Raw genomic sequence first — 20347 nt, forward strand, 5'->3', positions numbered from 1 at the left:
TACGACTTGATAATTTTTGCGATAAATCGGACATTAAGGTGTACTCCGACATCCAGTGGCCCACCACTCAACCATGATGTTATACCTTAAGAAAACAAGCCCTCTAAATGAACACACCAATATCCTTTAGATAAACAAAATCCGCGAGAGGTCAAACAATACGTACACAGAATGACAAGCGTATACTTTGCATAGACCTAATATTCATACATTTCATTCAGGTTTGTTGAAATGACTCAGTAACAAAGTTCTCAATCATTTTCGCTGCACCTGTGTTAGTTGATAAATTAGCGTAATGGCGACAAGCGGTAAGTTTGCTTTTTGGACTGCTCTTCTGATAATGTGTTGGACAGAATCTTACAGCGGTCAAAGATTAAATTCGATCACAGACACCTGTTCAGGACCAGATGAAACGGATATTCTCAGAAAAGAACTTAATGTTTTACATCAAATTGTTAAAGACCAAGCCATTAAAATGGAAATTCTCAAAGGAGAACTGAATTCCGTCAACCAAAAGCTTTCCAAATGTAAGTAACACTTTTTATTGATGGTAGTACTTTTACTTTGTCAATATTTGTTTTACCTGGACAATTAGGATGTATGTGTGAAAATACATGATTGCAGCCTGCGGCTATATCGGGTTCACTTAGGGAAACGCGATGACATTGACAACATATAACGAAATAGAGTTGTATACCTGTAATTGTTTTTAAAAACAATTGCACTCTAATTGTTAAATTATGCTAATGCACATTTCACTTCACGAGCATAAAAGTTGAATCTCTACGTTTTTACATGGTTATTGGGCATTTTTTTTTTAAATTTAAAGGAATAGAGATATTTGCAAGTGCCTATTCTTTTCTTTTTCTCTTTACTTACGCCAGAGACATATATTACATACATGTAAACGTCTCTGCTTACACACATATCAAGAAAAATTACTTATATCAGTAAGGTTTCTTCCTCCAACATATATATAATGTATAAGTATTAAATGATGGTAGTTGGGAGGAAGATGTTTTGAAATGGCGTTTAATCTAAACTTAATTATTTTTCCAGGTTGCTCTTCTACAGGACCCTCACCTTCTGATAGTGATGGTAAGGGGGTTGTTATCTTTTAAATAATGGATTTCTATATTGTGATAATATAAGGGAATACTTTGAAGAAAAAAAATCTCACAAATCCCACAAACAAGGAAAGTCAAGCACATATTCTTAACATGCAAACTAAGAGATAAAAATTAAACCTATGCAACGACTTATCTCGCACGCTTCTTCTCAACACGATTATTTTTGACAGGTCATTACGGTAAAGAATTCCTTATCGCCTTTCCAAAAAGCCAGGGGTCTGTTTCAAAAGTGCAAGTATTGATCACTGCAAAAGAAGACGCCTTTGTGGTCTTTGAGTCAGCACATCCTGGAGTCAACAACACGTTTGAGGTCGCAGCCAACGCGGGAAAAGAAGTTTCACTTCCGGTCTCCGTTGTCATGGACATGGATGGGATCTTCAGGAAAGCTGTGACAATTCGTGCATCACATGCCATTAGTGTTTACTGTGTAATACAGTGCAGTTGTTCTGCAGCAGAAGGATTTCTTGTGTTTCCAAGTCGGTACTTAGGGACAACGTATCTCCTGTCCAACAGCGATTTTGCGAACATTGCTATCGCTTCCCAACACAAAAACACCACAATAAAATTAACTATACTTTCATCACCAAGCTACATTACCTGGAGAGGAATTAATTATACTGAAAATGAGGTTATTAAAATTGAACATTTAGCCGACTTAAAAACACTTCAGTTTAGTGCAAACGGTTACCTCTTTGGGTTAATAGAAAGCAACAATCCAATTGCTGTCATTTCCGGAAGCTCTAGTGATGCGTCGATGTTTGAACCCAACAGCGTCATGGAATATATGATACCGGCGAAGAATTTCGACTTCAAATACATAATACCAAACTTTGCAAAATCACAACAAGATACGTACCAATTTCAATTTCAGGACCATAATGAAAACAGCGTGACTATCCCGGGAATAGATGTGACGAGAGGTGGCGGAACGGATCTATTCTATTATGCCTTTGGGAATGGACTCCCTTGTATTGCTAAGGCAAACGAAATCATGATGCCTGTTGTTTTTTCATCGTACGAATCAACTTTTATGACTTTAATACCCTCAAAGGAACAATACTCAAATGACTATAGAATTTTAACACCATCTACATCACAATTTAGCCATTACATTGTTATAACGATACAAGCCACTCAGATCAGTGGAATACTCATAGATAGGGAACCTATACAAAAATATAAAAATACTATGAAATCTGTGACGGACTCCGACTCAAAGGAAGAATACATTACAATAACTATTGAAGTTTCCACAGGATTTCACCATATCTATCACACAGACTCAGATATGACATTTGGTCTAATTCTGTATGGATACGGAACTAGTGAGAGAATTTCATATGGATATCCAGCTGGACTTAGATTAAAGTAATTCATCCTTAAATTTGCTGTTGTATAGAAATTCTCCTGCAGTCCAAGTCATACAGAGTGTCACACTGAGTCCCCCCCTCTCTCTCACAAGTCAGCGAAACCTGTTCAGCGAGGACGTCCTCACAATGTTTTTGAGAAAATACACCATAATGTTATTGTAAAGGCTAAAATATGTACTATTTTAGGTAGTTATAAATCCAATACTGTCTTTTGAATTGTGAGGAATGTTTTAGAGAGAGATTATCAGTCGGGACATTCCCCACATCACGCCCCCTCTAATCTAATACCGTTTGTGGGTCACGGTTATGAGAACTGTAAAAACAGAATTTTTGTCCTCATAATGCACTTATGTCCTTATAACGCAGGTCAGAAAGTTAAAATTGTCTTCGATTTACACATTTTATCAGCCAATTCTAACTGTACATACTACCTCCATATGAAATCTTTCTGGGGGTCATCGAGACTTTTCTTTGGTGTAATAAAGTTTGTAATGCGCCGAGATTTGCTAAATGGTCCTTATTATCTTGAGTGCTGTGAAATCAATTTTGTGATTCAGTATTTGTTTTTTGTTGAAATTTTATTTTATATACATAATCATATATATTCTTTAAGCAATTTTTTCTATGTGTTCGTAATTTGAATAAAAAACCAACATATTCAGAAGCTTTCTTTTCTTTAAAAATCAGACAATAAATTCACAAACAAAACAAACGAAATATAATCAGAAAAACTTCTTCAGTTTTGAAGCTGAGGAATGTGTTTCAATGTTCAAAATCGGTGTTGGTATTACAGGGATAAAATCTACGGGTTTTGAACCCAATGACCCTGTCTCTTCTGCATGTCGTTTTCTAATGTATGGTTTCGCATTTCTAGACACGGATGAATGATTCATAACGGAAAAATCCTCACCACTTTGACTCTTAAGTTGAAATGCATAGAAGTCATTATGTAGGGCATATGAATCAACATTTACTGAACTGACTGATGTTGAATTTTCAGTCCGATGTTTTTTCACGTAAGGTTTGACATTTCTTGCGATGAATGCAGAATTTTCCACGGTTCCATTGATTCCACGTCCATTATAACTTGGAAATGTAGATGAGTCACTCTGATTTTCCATGTTCATGGCAACTTGCAAAAATTGTGTGGAATTTGGGTCTTGATCGGAAAGAAATGAACACCCACCATTGAAATGATTACCCCGATTGTTCACTGTACTTTTGTCATCTGCAACATCGTGAGTTATAGTGGATAAAACAGTTCCAGTGGTCGTAAACGTCTTGGTTGCTGAATGGGTGGAAATGGCTGACACCTTCTTTGTGGAGTGCAGTCTCTGGAAATACTTTCTGTAAAACAAACATTTCTGTTCTAAAATGTACACCTACTTTCAATTCATTTCTAATGCTAGAAGTGTGCAATTTGAATACACATTGCTCTCTTGGGGTGTGTTCGCTACAAGCTCTTGAGCAATGATGTCAAAGTTGTTTGTAGCATGGAGATATAAGAACGATGACAGCACAGTGTAAATTGCAGTTGATTATCTAGAAACTTATAACCATGCTTCCATTGTTTTTGAATCCTCATAATACTAAATGATGTGCTTATTTTGTACTATTTTTGCAATAGCCACCAAATACAGTATTAAGCTTAACCAAAGAAAGTGTTGCAGTCTCATGTTTATTTCCCTAAAGGTGTTGCATAAAAGATCGATAAAATCAAGTTCTTCAAATTTATGATAAAACCAATTGGAACTTTTGTCTTGCTTCAAATATTTGTGAAAATAAGTTTAAAAGACGTGTATTGACAAAAATTAGCCAAAATAATTAGAGTTTAAATCAATCAATAAGCGATTTATATGATTTTTAGCAATAAAATGGAGGGGTATCCCCGAATTTCAGAAAAACTGCCTCCGTGAAACAAAATAAAATCAGCATAAACATGTTCTTCAAGTCTTTCACTAAAAGACTGTCGCTTTGAAATTTTGTTTCACAAGCGCATTTTTTGTTGTTGTATATTTCAAAAAATCGAAATGACTTCACCGATAATATTTTCAACTTCACATGTACGTTAATGTTCCTTAATAATTTATGTTCTACTGCGTGGTTCAGTGGGTAAGGTCTTCGACTTTTATAGGTAACGATGATTTCTTTTTTAAAACGACCGGGTTCGAATCCCTCACGAACACTTTTTTTTCATATTACGTTTTCCATTTAGATCTTTTTTCTTAATTGAAACAAACTTCTAGTTTTTATAAACGTTTCTTGTCAAATCTCTCTTTATTACAATGTACCGAGTTGGAAATAAGCTTCCAAACTGGACACTTTTTATTTTGTGAATAGGATTTATAGTCAAGGTTGTATGTTTTTCAGAGTGAAAGCGTTGACAAAAGCATGGTGCCTTTTATGAAAAACGTTGTGAACTTTGCAAAGCTTTGAAAGAGAAACTTTAAGACCAAACAAGGTAAATAACCGTTAAACAGTTTAAGTGGATAAGATGATATGTATTGCAGTAGCAAATTGCTGTAATGGTGAATCAATGTTTTCAGATGCATGTAGTTTGAATTATGTTGATTTTTGTTTTAATGGTATTAAACTTTTCATATTTTGTTTTGTGGTCAGAGTTATGTACAGTTGCTAACTTCTGGTTGTAGAAAATAATACATAAAAGCTTTTAGACTGTAGTAGTATAGAATATTAAATAACCGATACACTCGTAACATGTAACGTATACATTGTATCTGATACTCAGAAGGAAAAAAAAAGACAATTTAATTTTCACGATTTCAAAAATTATCTTTAGACTACATGTATAATGTATTGACACATGAAATGTATTAGGCTCGTCTTTAGTACTGGGGAATCCTACAGGTATTTCAATGGCAAATACGCAATAAGAGTATAAATATGGATGAAGCTCAGTTTTACGTCACGAGTGCTGGCACGGAGCTCCGCTTAGGGAAAATTCTTGCTTGGTGCAACACCCTCTTTAAGCCCCATTTTTATTTTAATATATACAGATCTAAATTAAATCATTAAAGGACTATGTATGATAACAGTCTTTCTGCTCCCCCATAAAACTATAAATTTCAAAGCATTGAAGGAAAACTAAATCTTTTGTTTCATAAAGAGATCATGCCAAAGAACTGCGAACGATAGTATTGTGTCGCCGCCTACCTTCTGGTCAATTCTAAAAGTTTTATCATTTTAAAATGATTTTTATGTCAACATAGATATTTATATGAATTTTCGATATAATTGGCAAAACAAAGAAAGATAACTCTATGATTTGGGTTAAAATCGCGTATTTCACTATAGGAATCAATGGAAAACGGATATATTTTCATAACCCCCAACCCCCCCTCCCCCCAATGAAACGCAAATTCATTTTTGCAGGTATTATAAATTGTCATTCAGCAAATTTATACCAAAACTTTTGATGTTTCACCGGGGGGGGGGGGTATGTTTACAGACCAAAATACAGCGAAATTGATCAATTGCAAATGAGGTTAACGTGTTAAAGTTGATAATCAATTACTAATGGATCCTAATTTCCATTTTAAAAACTATCATTAGCATTTAAAATTGCTATGCTTTTTAATATACAGTTGAAAATGTAGACGGGAATCCAGAGTTAGCATGTGTAGTTCTTCAGTTTCAAATATTTTGTTCCTGATGTTTATTGTTATTTGGAGTACATAGCATCTAAAGTGATGCAGTTTCTCAGTTTTCATCAAATTTAGTAAAAATGTGGATTTTGTGAACATTTTTCTTTCACAAAACATACAACACAGTTTTGGACAAACAATTTTTTTTTATCACATTTGTTTCTGTGTATGTTGTTTTACATCCTACATGTATTTGAGAATTTTCCCCTCATGTACAAACACCACCAGCTTTCAGTAAAGTAACACAAATTTTGAACTTTAAATGGCACTTATGGCTGTAGTGGTGAGGGTTCTTTATCATGCAATCCCTTACCATGACAAGGGAACTCCATTTTTAAGGCTATATCCAAAATACTTGTGACTTTCACTTTTAATGTTGAACACTTGGCGATAGAATAGCCACTAGCTATGTTATCAATAAGTGTATTAGGTTGGACAAAGTTCCGAGATCTAGATTCAAACCTAGGCCTCCTGGTTCTATCACATAAGTGTACTGGAAAGATTTATCTATGGTATGAATACAAAGTTTGTCCAAGCTTGCACTTGATGTTTTCAAGAAAAAAAGTGACAAAAAATAGCCTTTTTATGTCAAAATGCTAGTATCAAAAATAGCTGAAACACATCATCTCTGTGATGTCATCATTCCAAATCAACACCCTTTTGGTCAAAGTGAGAACAACAACTGAGTTGTATTGGGGCTTTTGTCTGAAATGCATTTAATTTTGAAACAAAAGTATGAAAGTCAAATTTGGTTGGCAAATAAACCCTTTAACATATAGATATTCCTCTACAATCATCAAAATTATTTACATACCTTTATGTTTTAAATTCGCAAAACAAACACCAAAGAAAAAGCCTGCTACACAGTATTCATTATGTGTATGTTTTGTCATGTTGAAAGTTTTAAAATGTTTTTATCAAGAGATAGTATACAACAAAACAGCAAAAGTTGAATTGAACATATTCTATTGTATCAATGGTATAAATGGGATTTGGCACAAGTTCTAAAAACTTATTTTTTGTTTATGGAGAGGGTATCTCCATAAACAAAAAATTCTTAATGACAAAACAGGTTAATACAATTACTTTGTATCATCTTACTTTAATAGTTGTGTGCATGCACGACAAAGAAGAGTTATTTGTTACACTAAACATCGTATGAAAAAAATTCTGACTTAAAAATTTCCTAAGTTCTAACTAAGATATAAGGCTCTAATATAATAAATTAAATATTTTCTTCAGTAGTTAAAATCCAATGATGATGGGGAGATTTTGATTTCCTCTTCTCTCAAATGTCCTGGAACAGCATTAGGGCAACAATTTTTAATTAGATGAAAGAAAACAACTAAAGAAAAATATTTAAACTTAGGATAGCCCAAAGGCTGTTGTAAAGTTACAATGATTTTTAGACAAAACTTAAGTAAAGTAGTTTGGTAAAACAAATCTTTATCTTAACGTAAGTTTATGATGAAATCTTGAACTTAAGAAGTTAATCAAAACACCAACCTCACTGTGTACAAGTACAATTTACAGTCATTCAGATTCTTGACAAAAACAAAGAATACAGTCATCTTTAACAAAAGTTGATACTGCAAAAGTTTGAGGTCATTTTATCATGATTTGCTTCAATTCCAGTAAACAACAGTGCATGACATTGAATTTAAAACACCACTGTGCTTTTAATCATCATCGCAAGTAACATAGATAGACAGACAACTGTCTGAAATTGTGAATGTAAAATTTTTACTGATTAGGTCAGCTGCCATTTTTTGTTGACATGAATATATAATATGGTCATCAGCTTGTACACAATGAACCTGAAATATCTCACTTCCAAGTACATATTTTTATTCATAAATATCTCGTATTCAAGAATGTGAAAAATACTAAAGTAATTTGTCAAGAAATGTATAAATTTCACTAGTTTTAGAACACCCAAAACCAAATCAATTGCTAAATAAAACACCTTGTTTTCGATTTCTACACTTTATCTACAATATTCATAGAGTATGTAGAAAATAGATGAAGTATAAAAAAACAGTTGTGCTCTAAAACAAAGACCTAGATTGATCAAAAGCTGGTGGGGGAGGGGGTGTAAAAATTATTCTAAAGAAACACCCCAACACCTGTCTATTAGCACCAGACTTAACACCCCATCAGCTGTCTATTAACACCAGACTTAACACCCCATCAGCTGTCTATTAACACCAGACTTAACTCTCCATCAGCTGTCTATAGACTTAACTCCCCATTAGCTGTCTATAGACTTAACACCCCATCGCCTGTCTATTAACACCAGACTTAACTCCCCATCAGCTGTCTATTAGCACCAGACTTAACACCCCATCAGTTGTCTATTAACACCAGACTTAACTCCCCATCAGCTGTCTATTAGCACCAGACTTAACTCCACATCAGCTGTCTATTAACACCAGACTTAACTCCCCATCGGCTGTCTATTAGCACCAGACTTAACTCCCCATCGGCTGTCTATTAGCACCAGACTTAACTTCCCATCGGCTGTCTATTAGCACCAGACTTAACTCCCCATCGGCTGTCTATTAGCACCAGACTTACTTTGATTGCTGTCTGCCTCCTTTACTCCAAACTCGTCCAAACGATGGCAGCCATGATTGATCCGTGCTCTGTTGGTGGTCAAACTTGGCACCCACACGGTTAGCAGGAAGTTTCTTCTTCTTCTCTCTTTCCACTGTAACATGAAATATGTCATACAAAGTAGTGGAACACTGTAACATGAAATAGGTCATACAAAGTAGTGGACCACTGTAACATGAAATAGGTCATACAAAGTAGTGGAACACTGTAACATGAAATAGGTCATACAAAGTAGTGGACCACTGTAACATGAAATAAGTCATACAAAGTAGTGGAACACTGTAACATGAAATAGGTCATACAAAGTAGTGGAACATTGTAACATGAAATAGGTCATAAAAAGTAGTGGAACACTGTAACATGAAATAGGTCATACAAAGTAGTGGAACACTGTAACATGAAATAGGTCATACAAAGTAGTGGACCACTGTAACATGAAATAGGTCATACAAAGTAGTGGACCACTGTAACATGAAATAGGTCATACAAAGTAGTGGAACACTGTAACATGAAATAGGTCATACAAAGTAGTGGAACACTAACATGAAATAGGTCATACAAAGTAGTGGAACACTGCTCTAAATACATCTCCACTAAATCAGACCCAATATGAGTTTCAATAAGAGTAATGTCAGATATGTTGCAAATTCTCTAGAATTTCTGCAGAGTGTAAAGCTGTGTGAAGACTGATAACTAGTAATTGTAAGAAATCAAAATCCAGTATCATTCTGTGGATATTAGTAGTAATAGTTGCAAATTGTGGAAACTTCAACTAAACCAATGTTTCAAAAGGTCTTCCCATAGAAAAAGGAAAGGTTTGATCTACTCAAATGGAAAAAATACTGTGAGCTTACGTAACACAGAGAAATGCTACAACATAGCAATACATACCGTGGGCTTTGTAGGTGTCCATTGTTGGGCCTATCTCGCTACTTTTTGTCTCATTATCTGTGGACAACATCCATGGAGGAGCAGCCCCAGAGTGAATGTTGCCCTCATTTCTGTTGTATGTCTGTACAAAACAAAGATTTCAGTTCTATTGAATGTCTGTCCAAAACAAAGATTTCAGTTCTGTTGTATGTCTGTACAAAACAAAGATTTCAGTTCTGTTGAATGTCTGTACAAAACAAAGATTTCAGTTCTGTTGTATGTCTGTACAAAACAAAGATTTCAGTTCTAATGTATGTCTGTACAAAACAAAGATTTCAGTTCTAATGTATGTCTGTACAAAACAAAGATTTCAGTTCTAATGTATGTCTGTACAAAACAAAGATTTCAGATATACCAAAGAAAGTCCAGGGACCAGAAACAATTACAACCATTAATCAAAGATTTTCCTACATATAAAATTTTTATAGTGCATAAAGAATTGAACATTTTAGATCTCACTTTATAATTTTAAAGTATCATGAAGTACATGTACAATTCTATTTCTCAAAATTATTCTAAACTAGATGTTATCATTATCCGCACACATACACTAGTATATATGATAAACTGAACTCGCATGACTACCAATAAACATACACACTGGCATAATTTAAGTTTACTTGTTACACGCAATTTGATTGGTTCATTTCACTTGATCAACATTCTTTATATCGTATAATCAAAGCTGCCCTTTAGTCTCACTATATGACGTTATAGGAATGATGTTATAATACGTTTGGCCGTTCACTTTCCATTTTGTTGCTACCGCGATATTGGTCCGTGTCTTATAAAATTGATATTTTCTTTAGAATTATCCATCAAATAATATCAAACGCGGTTTACTAAATTAAATTGTAAGCAATGAAAGTAATTTTTATTTGTTTTATGTGATATAAAGTAAGTTTGGACAATTTATACAATTACATAAACCACTTCGTGGTTTATAATGCGTTAACTGCCCCAACTTACTTTATATCGTATAAAACAAATAAAAAGTACTTTCATTCCTTCAATAAATAGAACTCATATGATTACCAATATACATACACACTGATATAAATAGAACTCATATGATTACCAATAAACATACACACTGGTATAAATAGAACTCACATGACTACCAATAAATGTCACCCCATCTCCTTTGGCTAGCAGGGTGGCCTTTTTCTCTATAACAGCTCCAGGATTGATATAGTTCAGAGTGCTTCTGTCAGAGTGTGTACTCTCTATAATCTGTGGCTGTGTTTTTGTTTAGGAACAAAGTACAATTAAACTGTCAACTGTTTCATTACTAGTTCTCATTATAATTAGAGCTATGCACCAATACATTCACAAAATAAATATCCTACCTTCCAAATTGTACAATATCAAATGCAGTCCGAGCTTATTACAGTGAAACTTGTCTAATCCAGTGTTTAGTACCATAAAAACTCTGGATTAGTCAAGATCCAGAATACAAAGTATATTTCTTAACAAAAAAATTCAAAGTTTAGGTACCAAAATATGTGTACATTTACTAATATGTAGTAAAAACTGAAAAAAACTTTACAAATTTATAATATCATAAAATCCAGACATTGCTGTCTAACTGGGAGAAGATAATTATGATTAAGTGTCCCTTACAGATTGGAGTAGACTACCAGTATGTCTCCTTTGTTCTTCATTAATTCCATTCTATGACACTTTCTGATGCATAGCTCTAATTATAGTAATCATGACTTCTGATAAATCAAATGGTATGACACCAGGTCCAACCTACATTCATTATACAGAATAAAACACTAAATACTGAAATACCAAATAAAACACTAAATACTGAAATACCAAATAAAACACTAAATACTGAAATACCAAATAAAATACTAAAACAACCTACATTCATTATACAGAACAAAACACTAAATACTGAAATACCAAATAAAATACTAAAACACCATTCACATCTTTTAAGTAAAATATACATCTACATGTATGATGTATTTGCAAAACAGCTTGTTTCTCTATTTCTCTATTACCAATACTATCAATCAGTCTTTGTACCTTTAAATACTGTAAACAAAATAAAACATTGGCTTCATGTGAAAATAAGGTTCTCGTGAATAATTTTGTATATTTTTAAAAGAAACAAATTTCACTTTAGAAAATACACGTTTGTTAGTGTTCATACTCTCATGTATTTTCAAAAATGAAGTTTATTTCTTATACCAGGTATTTACATTCTACTTTCATTTTCTGTCAGAAAATCCCAGCTGTTAAAATAGACGTGCTATACTGTAGAAGTAATTATATTGACTACTGTAGAAGTAATTATATTGACTACTGTAGAAGTAATTATATTGACTACTCTACTGTAGAAGTAATTATATTGACTACTGTAGAAGTAATTATATTGACTACTGTAGAAGTAATTATATTGACTACTCTACTGTAGAAGTAATTATATTGACTACTGTAGAAGTAATTATATTGACTACTCTACTGTAGAAGTAATTATATTGACTACTGTAGAAGTAATTATATTGACTACTCTACTGTAGAAGTAATTATATTGACTACTGTAGAAGTAATTATATTGACTACTCTACTGTAGAAGTAATTATATTGACTACTCTACTGTAGAAGTAATTATATTGACTACTGTAGAAGTAATTATATTGACTACTCTACTGTAGAAGTAATTATACTGACTACTGTAGAAGTAATTATATTGACTACTGTAGAAGTAATTATATTGATTACTCTACTGTAGAAGTAATTATATTGACTACTGTAGAAGTAATTATATTGACTACTCTACTGTAGAAGTAATTATATTGACTACTGTAGAAGTAATTATATTGACTACTGTAGACATAATTATATTGACTACTCTACTGTAGAAGTAATTATATTGACTACTGTAGAAGTAATTATATTGACTACTGTAGACATAATTATATTGACTACTCTACTGTAGAAGTAATTATATTGACTACTCTACTGTAGAAGTAATTATATTGACTACTGTAGAAGTAATTATACTGACTACTCTTCTGTAGAAGTAATTATATTGACTACTGTAGAAGTAATTATATTGACTACTGTAGAAGTAATTATATTGACTACTGTAGAAGTAATTATACTGACTGCTCTACTGTATAAGTAATTATATTGACTACTCTACTGTAATTATATTGACTACTGTAGAAGTAATTATATTGAATACTGTAGAAGTAATTATATTGAATACTGTAGAAGTAATTATATTGACTACTATACTTGGATCCCATACTTTTATGTTCTTTGATAACTGAGGTTAAAGCTTTTAGCTGGAGTAAAATGTCTGACAATTTGTGCCTGGAATGATACTGCTGTCTCAGATTTATAAGACATTCAAAAACTCTTTTAATATGATAAGATATATCATTATTCCTGATTTTATGGATACAGTTCAGGGCCCACACACCTTGGTGAATTGTTGAGATTGCATCATCTGTTTCCTGACAGCCTCAGCGATTCTAATCCTCTCTGCCGACTGCAATACATACATTTAAAATTCTATATCAATTTTTGTGCAATCTACATACCTATGATTTATGAAGTTGACTAATTATAAATTAAAGAAGACATTCATCAAAGGACAAGGTTGACAAGTGTCTGCTAAGGTGTTAGGCTGTGTCTCGTTTAGGTTTACATAAACAGGTGTCTGCTAAGGTGTTAGGCTGTGTCTCATTTAGGTTTACATAAACAGGTGTCTGCTAAGGTGTTAGGCTGTGTCTCATTAAGGTTTACATAAACAGGTGTCTGCTAAGGTGTTAGGCTGTGTCTCGTTTAGGTTTACATAAACAGGTGTCTGCTAAGGTGTTAGGCTGTGTCTCGTTTAGGTTTACATAAACAGGTGTCTGCTAAGGTATTAGGCTGTGTCTCGTTTAGGTTTACATAAACAGGTGTCTGCTAAGGTATTAGGCTGTGTCTCGTTTAGGTTTACATAAACAGGTGTCTGCTAAGGTGTTAGGCTGTGTCTCCTTTAGGTTTACATAAACAGGTGTCTGCTAAGGTGTTAGGCTGTGTCTCCTTTAGGTTTACATAAAGAGGTGTCTGCTAAGGTGTTAGGTTGTGTCTCATTTAGGTTTACATAAACAGGTGTCTGCTAAGGTGTTAGGCTGTGTCTCCTTTAGGTTTACATAAAGAGGTGTCTGCTAAGGTGTTAGGTTGTGTCTCATTTAGGTTTACATAAACAGGTGTCTGCTAAGGTGTTAGGCTGTGTCTCATTGGAACTGTTGTTCATCATAATAGCCATTATTTTCATCAAATTTTTATTAAAAATGGCTGACATTGTTAAGATATTTTTCAAAATTTTGTATAAACCAGAACCTGTGATTTGATAATCAAGAGGCCCATGGGCCACATCGCTTACCTGAGTTACCTTGGCCCACATCTAAAGATTTTCCTTATATTTTGATCCCTATTGTGGCCCCAAACTACACCCAGGGGTCATGATATTTACAAACTTGAATCTGCACTATGTCAAGAAGCTTTCATGTCAATGTAAAATTCTTTGGCCTAATGGTTCTTGAGAAGAAGATTGTTCCTATAGATTTGTATGTAAAACTTTGATCCCTTATTGTGTCCCCACCAATATAGGAGCTTTCAGCTCAGGTGAGCTAAAATGTTCATTGGTAGAACTGTTACATATACACATTATTTAATTTTCAGATCAAGGGCTATGTTCAAATTCAAGTTTTCTGTAATATATATGTCAAAATCTTACATTATCCTTTGAAAATCAAGAACTTTATACAAATTCACATGCTTCTGTGTTACATTGTTCTTCTGTAAATGAATTCCATTCAAGAAATGCTTAACAACTATCAATAAAAGTATAAAGTCTCTATTCTATATTGCCACAAATGGGCATTTGTTTTAAACTGGAAATAAAGAGAGCAATTTCATGTATATAACTCTTATAGCCATCCCTGGTAGACCCAATTACGCCAATTCCCTAAAACATCATGCATGTCCCTGCCTTTTACTTCAATCATAAGCAAAATTTTATGACATCTTTATAAAGGTGTGTTTTTTAAATACCAAAGCATCAGAAATATACATGTATATATTTTTTTTAATTCTATAGTATTTAGAAAATTTTTGGGTTGTATATTTTTAATCCGGATCAACTCCGCCCATATTCAAAATTGACTGCTTTAATTCCACTTTTCACATTTACACAATGAAGAGATTTCCTACATCAGCTTTCTGTGTGTGCTTTGAGTTTGCTCTGCGTCTGTTCGCAAGCCTCGCCTATTGTCTCCGTTTACACCACATCAAATGAGGTAGGGTAGGTACTACCGGACTCAGTAACCGTGGCTAACGATGTTGGGTCTAGCAAATGCAAAGTCTGCTTTCTGCTAGGTTGCGTCTAGTTAAGACTGTAATTCTACAGCTAGTTTTTGTAATGTGTTACAGAAGAATTGTAATGTAATACTGTACTTTCTGTTGAGAGTTGCTAGATTTAGCAAACAATATAAAAAATGATTTCCATTTAATAAACCAGACTTGGTATATTTTTAAAGTTGGACCAGTGAAATTGTAAGTAGGACAAGTGAATTTCCTGAAGGCTGAAGGGTAAGTGCTTAAAAAAACAATTTCTCATCTCCTCAAAAAGTTTAGTCTTAAAATCATATTATATTACCTTTTCTATTTCTTTCCCTTTACCAGTATCAAATTTCTTGGCAGAAATGGCAACTTTTTCTTGAAACCTATAATCAAGATTTTTCATACTCTCATTTAATTTCACTCATAAAATTCAATGATACTTTCCATTCTTTTTAAAATTTAAATGTACACAAATGACAAAATGTCTAAAGCATATTACCTTCACATCTTACCTTTTAATACATGCTATTGATGCTAAAAATTTCCCACAGTTAGTAAATGAAAATAGTGATCATAAACAAAACTTTTTAAAAAATAGTTTTATCATCAATATTTATTTATCATTAATTTTTTTTTTTTACTTTTTCAGGTCTTCCTCTGACATGTGGAATAGATTTGGGTGCCTTTTGCTCTCATCCACTCTGTTTTCATAGAAGAAACTGTACATCCTCCTCTTATGGTCATATCTGTAACATCAAAATGTCATATCTGTAACATCAAAATGATGAATGTGTGATGAAGTTTTGCATATTCAAAATTTGGTGCCATCAGAATTGATGCACTATCTAGGGTCATGGTGATTTACTGTGAAATCATCATTGTTCGTAGGGGATTGATGTTCGTCACTCTTACCCACAAATATACATGTCCTCGAACATTTTTTTAAATCAAGTAGAGTTATCTTCCCTAGTGACATTGTATTACTTACCCACAAAATTACGTTCCCACGAACAAGCAAAATTTGCTTACCCACAGACATTGGCCCCCACGAATTAAAATGATTCCACAGTAGCGCTTGTCCTGTGTTTGATAATGGGTTTATAGAGAATTTCATATATATATTACATGTAAAATTTATAATTTTATCACATGTTATGAAATCTGTAAAATTGATAATTCTACCACATGTAATGAAATCTGCACATTTATAAATCTATGCAGAAAGTCTGGCATATTCATGAAAAATTTTTGCCTGTTAGAACAGGTACCATTCTATGTACTTAAAAATTTACAAGTAAGTCGCAGGTAAATGAAACTGACATAGAAAAAAATCCATGTATTTCAGAGAACTAAGCAATTCAACATTACCAAATAATTTACTTGAAAGTTGAAACATGATGTGTTTGTGAAACACTGATGCTCCCATATGGCAGTAAAGTTGATAATGAACAAAATTAAGGTTTTACAAACCTAGGTAAGACCCCAAGGTCAAGGCCATAAGGTAAAAAACCTTGGTACACAAAGAAAGGTCTTGTCAAAAGGAATGCACATGTGAAATATGAAAGCCCTACCACCATCCATTAAAAAGTTATGACCAAGATTAAAGATTTTGTGGACAAACAGACAGATAAACAGACCAAAAAGTTTAATACTATATGCCTTTGAATTTCCAGTTACAGGGGCACAAACAATTTGAACTTACATTTAAAGACATAATAGAAAGTTAAAATAACTTGACAAACTTCTACATGTGCTGTAAAGCAAATGTAAAGTCATCAATAGTAAATTTTATTAAATCTAAACATGCTAAACTTAAGAAACATCTTTTCCCTACAGATGCAGAAACACATACCCTGCGATGTGTTCAATAATACCACCAAATCTGACAGTGCAGGTGTCTAACTCCATGTGTCTAAGATACTCTTCTACACAGAAATGGCACCAAAACTTGGCCCCTCTTTCAAACTGTGCATTATGAATCTGAGGTGATTCTAAAGAGGCCCTAGCTTCGGTTATCTGTTGAAAAAAGGAAACAGAATTATCAATCATTTAAATAGTAATGTAATGCTATTCAACCAGAATACTAAGTGCTAAATAGTACATGTACCAAGTAAATGTGATTAATTCACACTGATGCAACATGCGCATTTGTTCAAAATGAAACCTGGCTTAAAATACAGCCTTGTGGCAAAGCTGGGTAAAAAACAATGACAAAGAGACAAACCCCAGAACATACACAAGAATATGAAAAATGTTGAAAGGGGGAATTTCTCTGACAAAAGGTTAGAATAATTAACAATACATATATATGTTATGATTAAACAAACTTCAACCTTTTTCTGGATTTTATTTATTATCAGGCATGTTAATTTTTGTTCGGGAAGGTGAAATTGATGGAAATACCTGCCTGATAGGCATGTATTCAATGATAGTTTTCGTGAAGACTTAGAAATGGATTCAAAATTGTCAAATGTTTAGGATGTTTTGGATTATTAAGTTGTAAAGCAACAGTTATCCACTCTTCAGCATAGAATAGAAGTCAATGAGGATCAAAAGAATGATGGATTGGCAATCAGATTCCACATTGTAAAGTCATCATACTTATCTGTGCTTCAACGTACACAGGATAGAGGACAATACGGGATATCGGAACTAGAAAATTTTGGAACTCTTCCAAAAAAGAAGTTACAAAAATTAAGCATCACTTGGGCAACTCTTGTATACAAAATAGTGAGGGCTAAAGACAACTCATTTCTGATACAAAAATATCTACCTGGTTTGTAAGTTATTTTGCAGAATGTTGTAAGTGAATGCCCTAGTACCGAAAACATGAATTATTGGATTAATTTTCTGACGTTTAAAAGAGAAGATATAAAAAGTTTATTTCCTCTATGTACGTATGTGGATATTTACTTAATGAGATTTATTTTCTCGAGTCATTAAAACAACCAAGCACTATGAAATGATATAAATAATCACAATTTATGCATCGATCCCCAGATATGTACATACAGTGCTCAACATGTAGCCACCTTCCCCCTCACTTCTAACCCCCCCCCCCCCCCCCCCATTTTCTTGACATGTGATGTACTTATCGTGTTATTATCATATGTTTGTTATTTAGTACATGCAAAGATCGTTTTATTAGCTGGTCACTTGTTATAATGGCGATGAGAGCCTTGAGGTAGTAGAAATGCAAGTATTAAACTTGTACATGTACTGAAGAATACACCCTCCCCCTTTTAAGGTTTGGGCAGAATTGCTTTTCTTGCTAAGATTTTTCCTACATATATAATGGCACCTTTTTTCTATGTTTGCTCCCCACCTCTTAACTTTCAAAAATCGACACTTAACTGTGCCTGAACTCACTATATCTGATAATAATTATTAATAACTAAGTGCTTGTCTATTGAAAGTTGCCCAAGTTAATGCAGAAAACGTGATCTCGTTGGGCATACTAAATATTAACACATGACGGAATCGGAGACGAAGTAATGGTTCTGATATTCCATAATATGTTGTATGGTGTGACCGTTGAGACGAGCGAAGCCCATTAACATCTTGCAACACGATTTTTATCCGCCTCTTCATTTAACGCGGGAATTATAACGTGGTTGACGTAAACAGTTACAAATTGTGATGTCATATTAGCTGCAATGTTTTTTCTTCTCTCAAACCAAGCAAAAACAAAACATTTGAAGCTATGAGAAAGCTTGTCTGGAATTTAAAAACATTTATAATTGTACTTTCTAAACAATCTAATTATTTTAATTACGGGATTGTCAATGAAGTACACCAAGTATTTTACAAGTTTAAAAGTTATGTGAATTTTTGGCTTTTTCGCCGCGTAATGAATATAACTCGTAAGTATTTATCACTAACAACATTTGCCTACTTAAATTTGCCTCCTAACCCCTTTCTAATGCTGTCAGTATCCACTTTATTCGATTCCCTGTAAACATTGACTTTACCGAGGACCCATTGTAATACGTCACATTCACTCCGGGCCTGAGTTATATTCATTGCTCGACGGTTCAAAGCGAAACACGAGATTTCTCCAAAACGGCGTTTCATTCCTGTTCGCTATGCTAACGCATAGCTCATGGCTTGGTCATTCAAGTGAATTTTATTGACTTTATTGATAAAATTTCAAACTCCTGTGGCCATTCAATGCACATAATTCATCTACACTAGCTTAATCAAGCTATTTCAAATAGCGTTACAAAGCTGTATAGATTAAGCTATATATAGCTTTTAAATCAAATATAGAAACTGTGCTGGACCTGATAAAAATCGAGATTTTAATATTACACTGGGACTGTATTTATCAACTTAATGACAGATTTTCAAATACCGTGTGATTTATACCTTTTTAAAGTACTTTTCCAATATATTATCAACTACATTTTGGTGTCTTGTTGAATAAATGTGCTTCCTCTTCTTCTTGTGATTTAAACGGCAAAGTGGACAATATTGGTACTGGGTAAACATTACAAAATAAGAAAAATTGTTTGTCGCACTTAAAATATCTCACTGTTTATCCGCCATATTGAATTTCAAATATAATCTCCGAAATAGAAGAGTTCCGCAGTAATTTGATTGCTTGAAAATCGGGAAAAGGTAATATTTATCGAAAATTTACACTGACATGAAAAATTAGCTACCTGTGACAGCTGATTAGTGTTAGATTAAAGGTTTTTTTAAAACATAAGACCTAGGATGAGATTATTTATTCTCTTAAGTGCTTGATATGATGTATAGGGTATATTTTCTATCCGAATTTCCTCTTTGTTGGAAGAGTGTTAGCCTCGGACTTGTTTACTTTGATGATTTCAAGATTTCAATGCGTATATACTTTTATTACATATATGGGGAGCCCATACATGTATTACAGTCCTATTGGACCAAATCCTGACTGGTTTCCAAATTGCTGGAAGTTGGGTTTCTTGAAATATTTTGATAGATGTTGAACAATGAAAATGGACATTTTCAACTTTTCATTTATAGGTTTTAAAGAGAGCGAAAGTGTGTTGCATTACATATATTTATAACCCCTTGTCAATATGATGCTACAGACATTAATTCTTTTCAGAGGTGTATTTATTAATCTTGACTTACTAATTTGCATAATTAATTCAAGCTAAAATATGCCCAGAGTACGCCTCAGGTACGCCTGTATTTTCCATAGGGGTAATGTAAAGAAATCTACCTGGAATCATGATAGTACACCAGGAAATTTTAGAGGTAATTTACTGCAGAGTACAAGTCAAATCGCCATAAA

General features: G+C 33.4%; 3 protein-coding genes across 5 annotated transcripts in view; 2 read left to right on the top strand and 1 right to left on the bottom strand.

The window, feature by feature from the left end:
* LOC125667095 (IgGFc-binding protein-like) lies at positions 1-3161 on the top strand. Its single transcript, XM_048900447.2, has 3 exons — positions 1-527; positions 1060-1098; positions 1301-3161. Exons 1-3 carry the CDS (start codon positions 296-298, stop codon positions 2500-2502), a joined length of 1473 nt encoding a protein of 490 aa, XP_048756404.2. The 5' UTR covers positions 1-295; the 3' UTR covers positions 2503-3161.
* Positions 3162-19569, bottom strand: LOC125667049 (centrosomal AT-AC splicing factor-like). Its single transcript, XM_056154125.1, has 9 exons — positions 19435-19569; positions 16919-17082; positions 15708-15812; positions 15383-15449; positions 13157-13225; positions 10825-10950; positions 9673-9793; positions 8743-8875; positions 3162-3847 (listed from the first exon to the last, which is right to left on the bottom strand). The coding sequence occupies exons 1-9, from the start codon at positions 19555-19557 to the stop codon at positions 3223-3225; spliced, it is 1533 nt and encodes a 510-aa protein (XP_056010100.1). The 5' UTR covers positions 19558-19569; the 3' UTR covers positions 3162-3222.
* The window catches only part of LOC125667051 (G protein pathway suppressor 2-like), a 9338-nt gene continuing 8544 nt past the window's right edge, over positions 19554-20347 (top strand). For 2 of the 3 annotated variants that reach the window (XM_048900360.2, XM_048900363.2), the window contains exon 1: positions 19554-19686. The gene's annotated coding sequence lies outside the window, so the exon portion shown is untranslated. Of the gene's footprint in view, positions 20311-20347 lie in introns of all 3 variants that reach the window. The other variant, XM_048900449.2, reaches the window with a different exon arrangement.

Source organism: Ostrea edulis, chromosome 2 (assembly GCF_947568905.1).
Source record: "Ostrea edulis chromosome 2, xbOstEdul1.1, whole genome shotgun sequence".
In the NCBI taxonomy this organism is placed as follows: domain Eukaryota; kingdom Metazoa; phylum Mollusca; class Bivalvia; order Ostreida; family Ostreidae; genus Ostrea; species Ostrea edulis.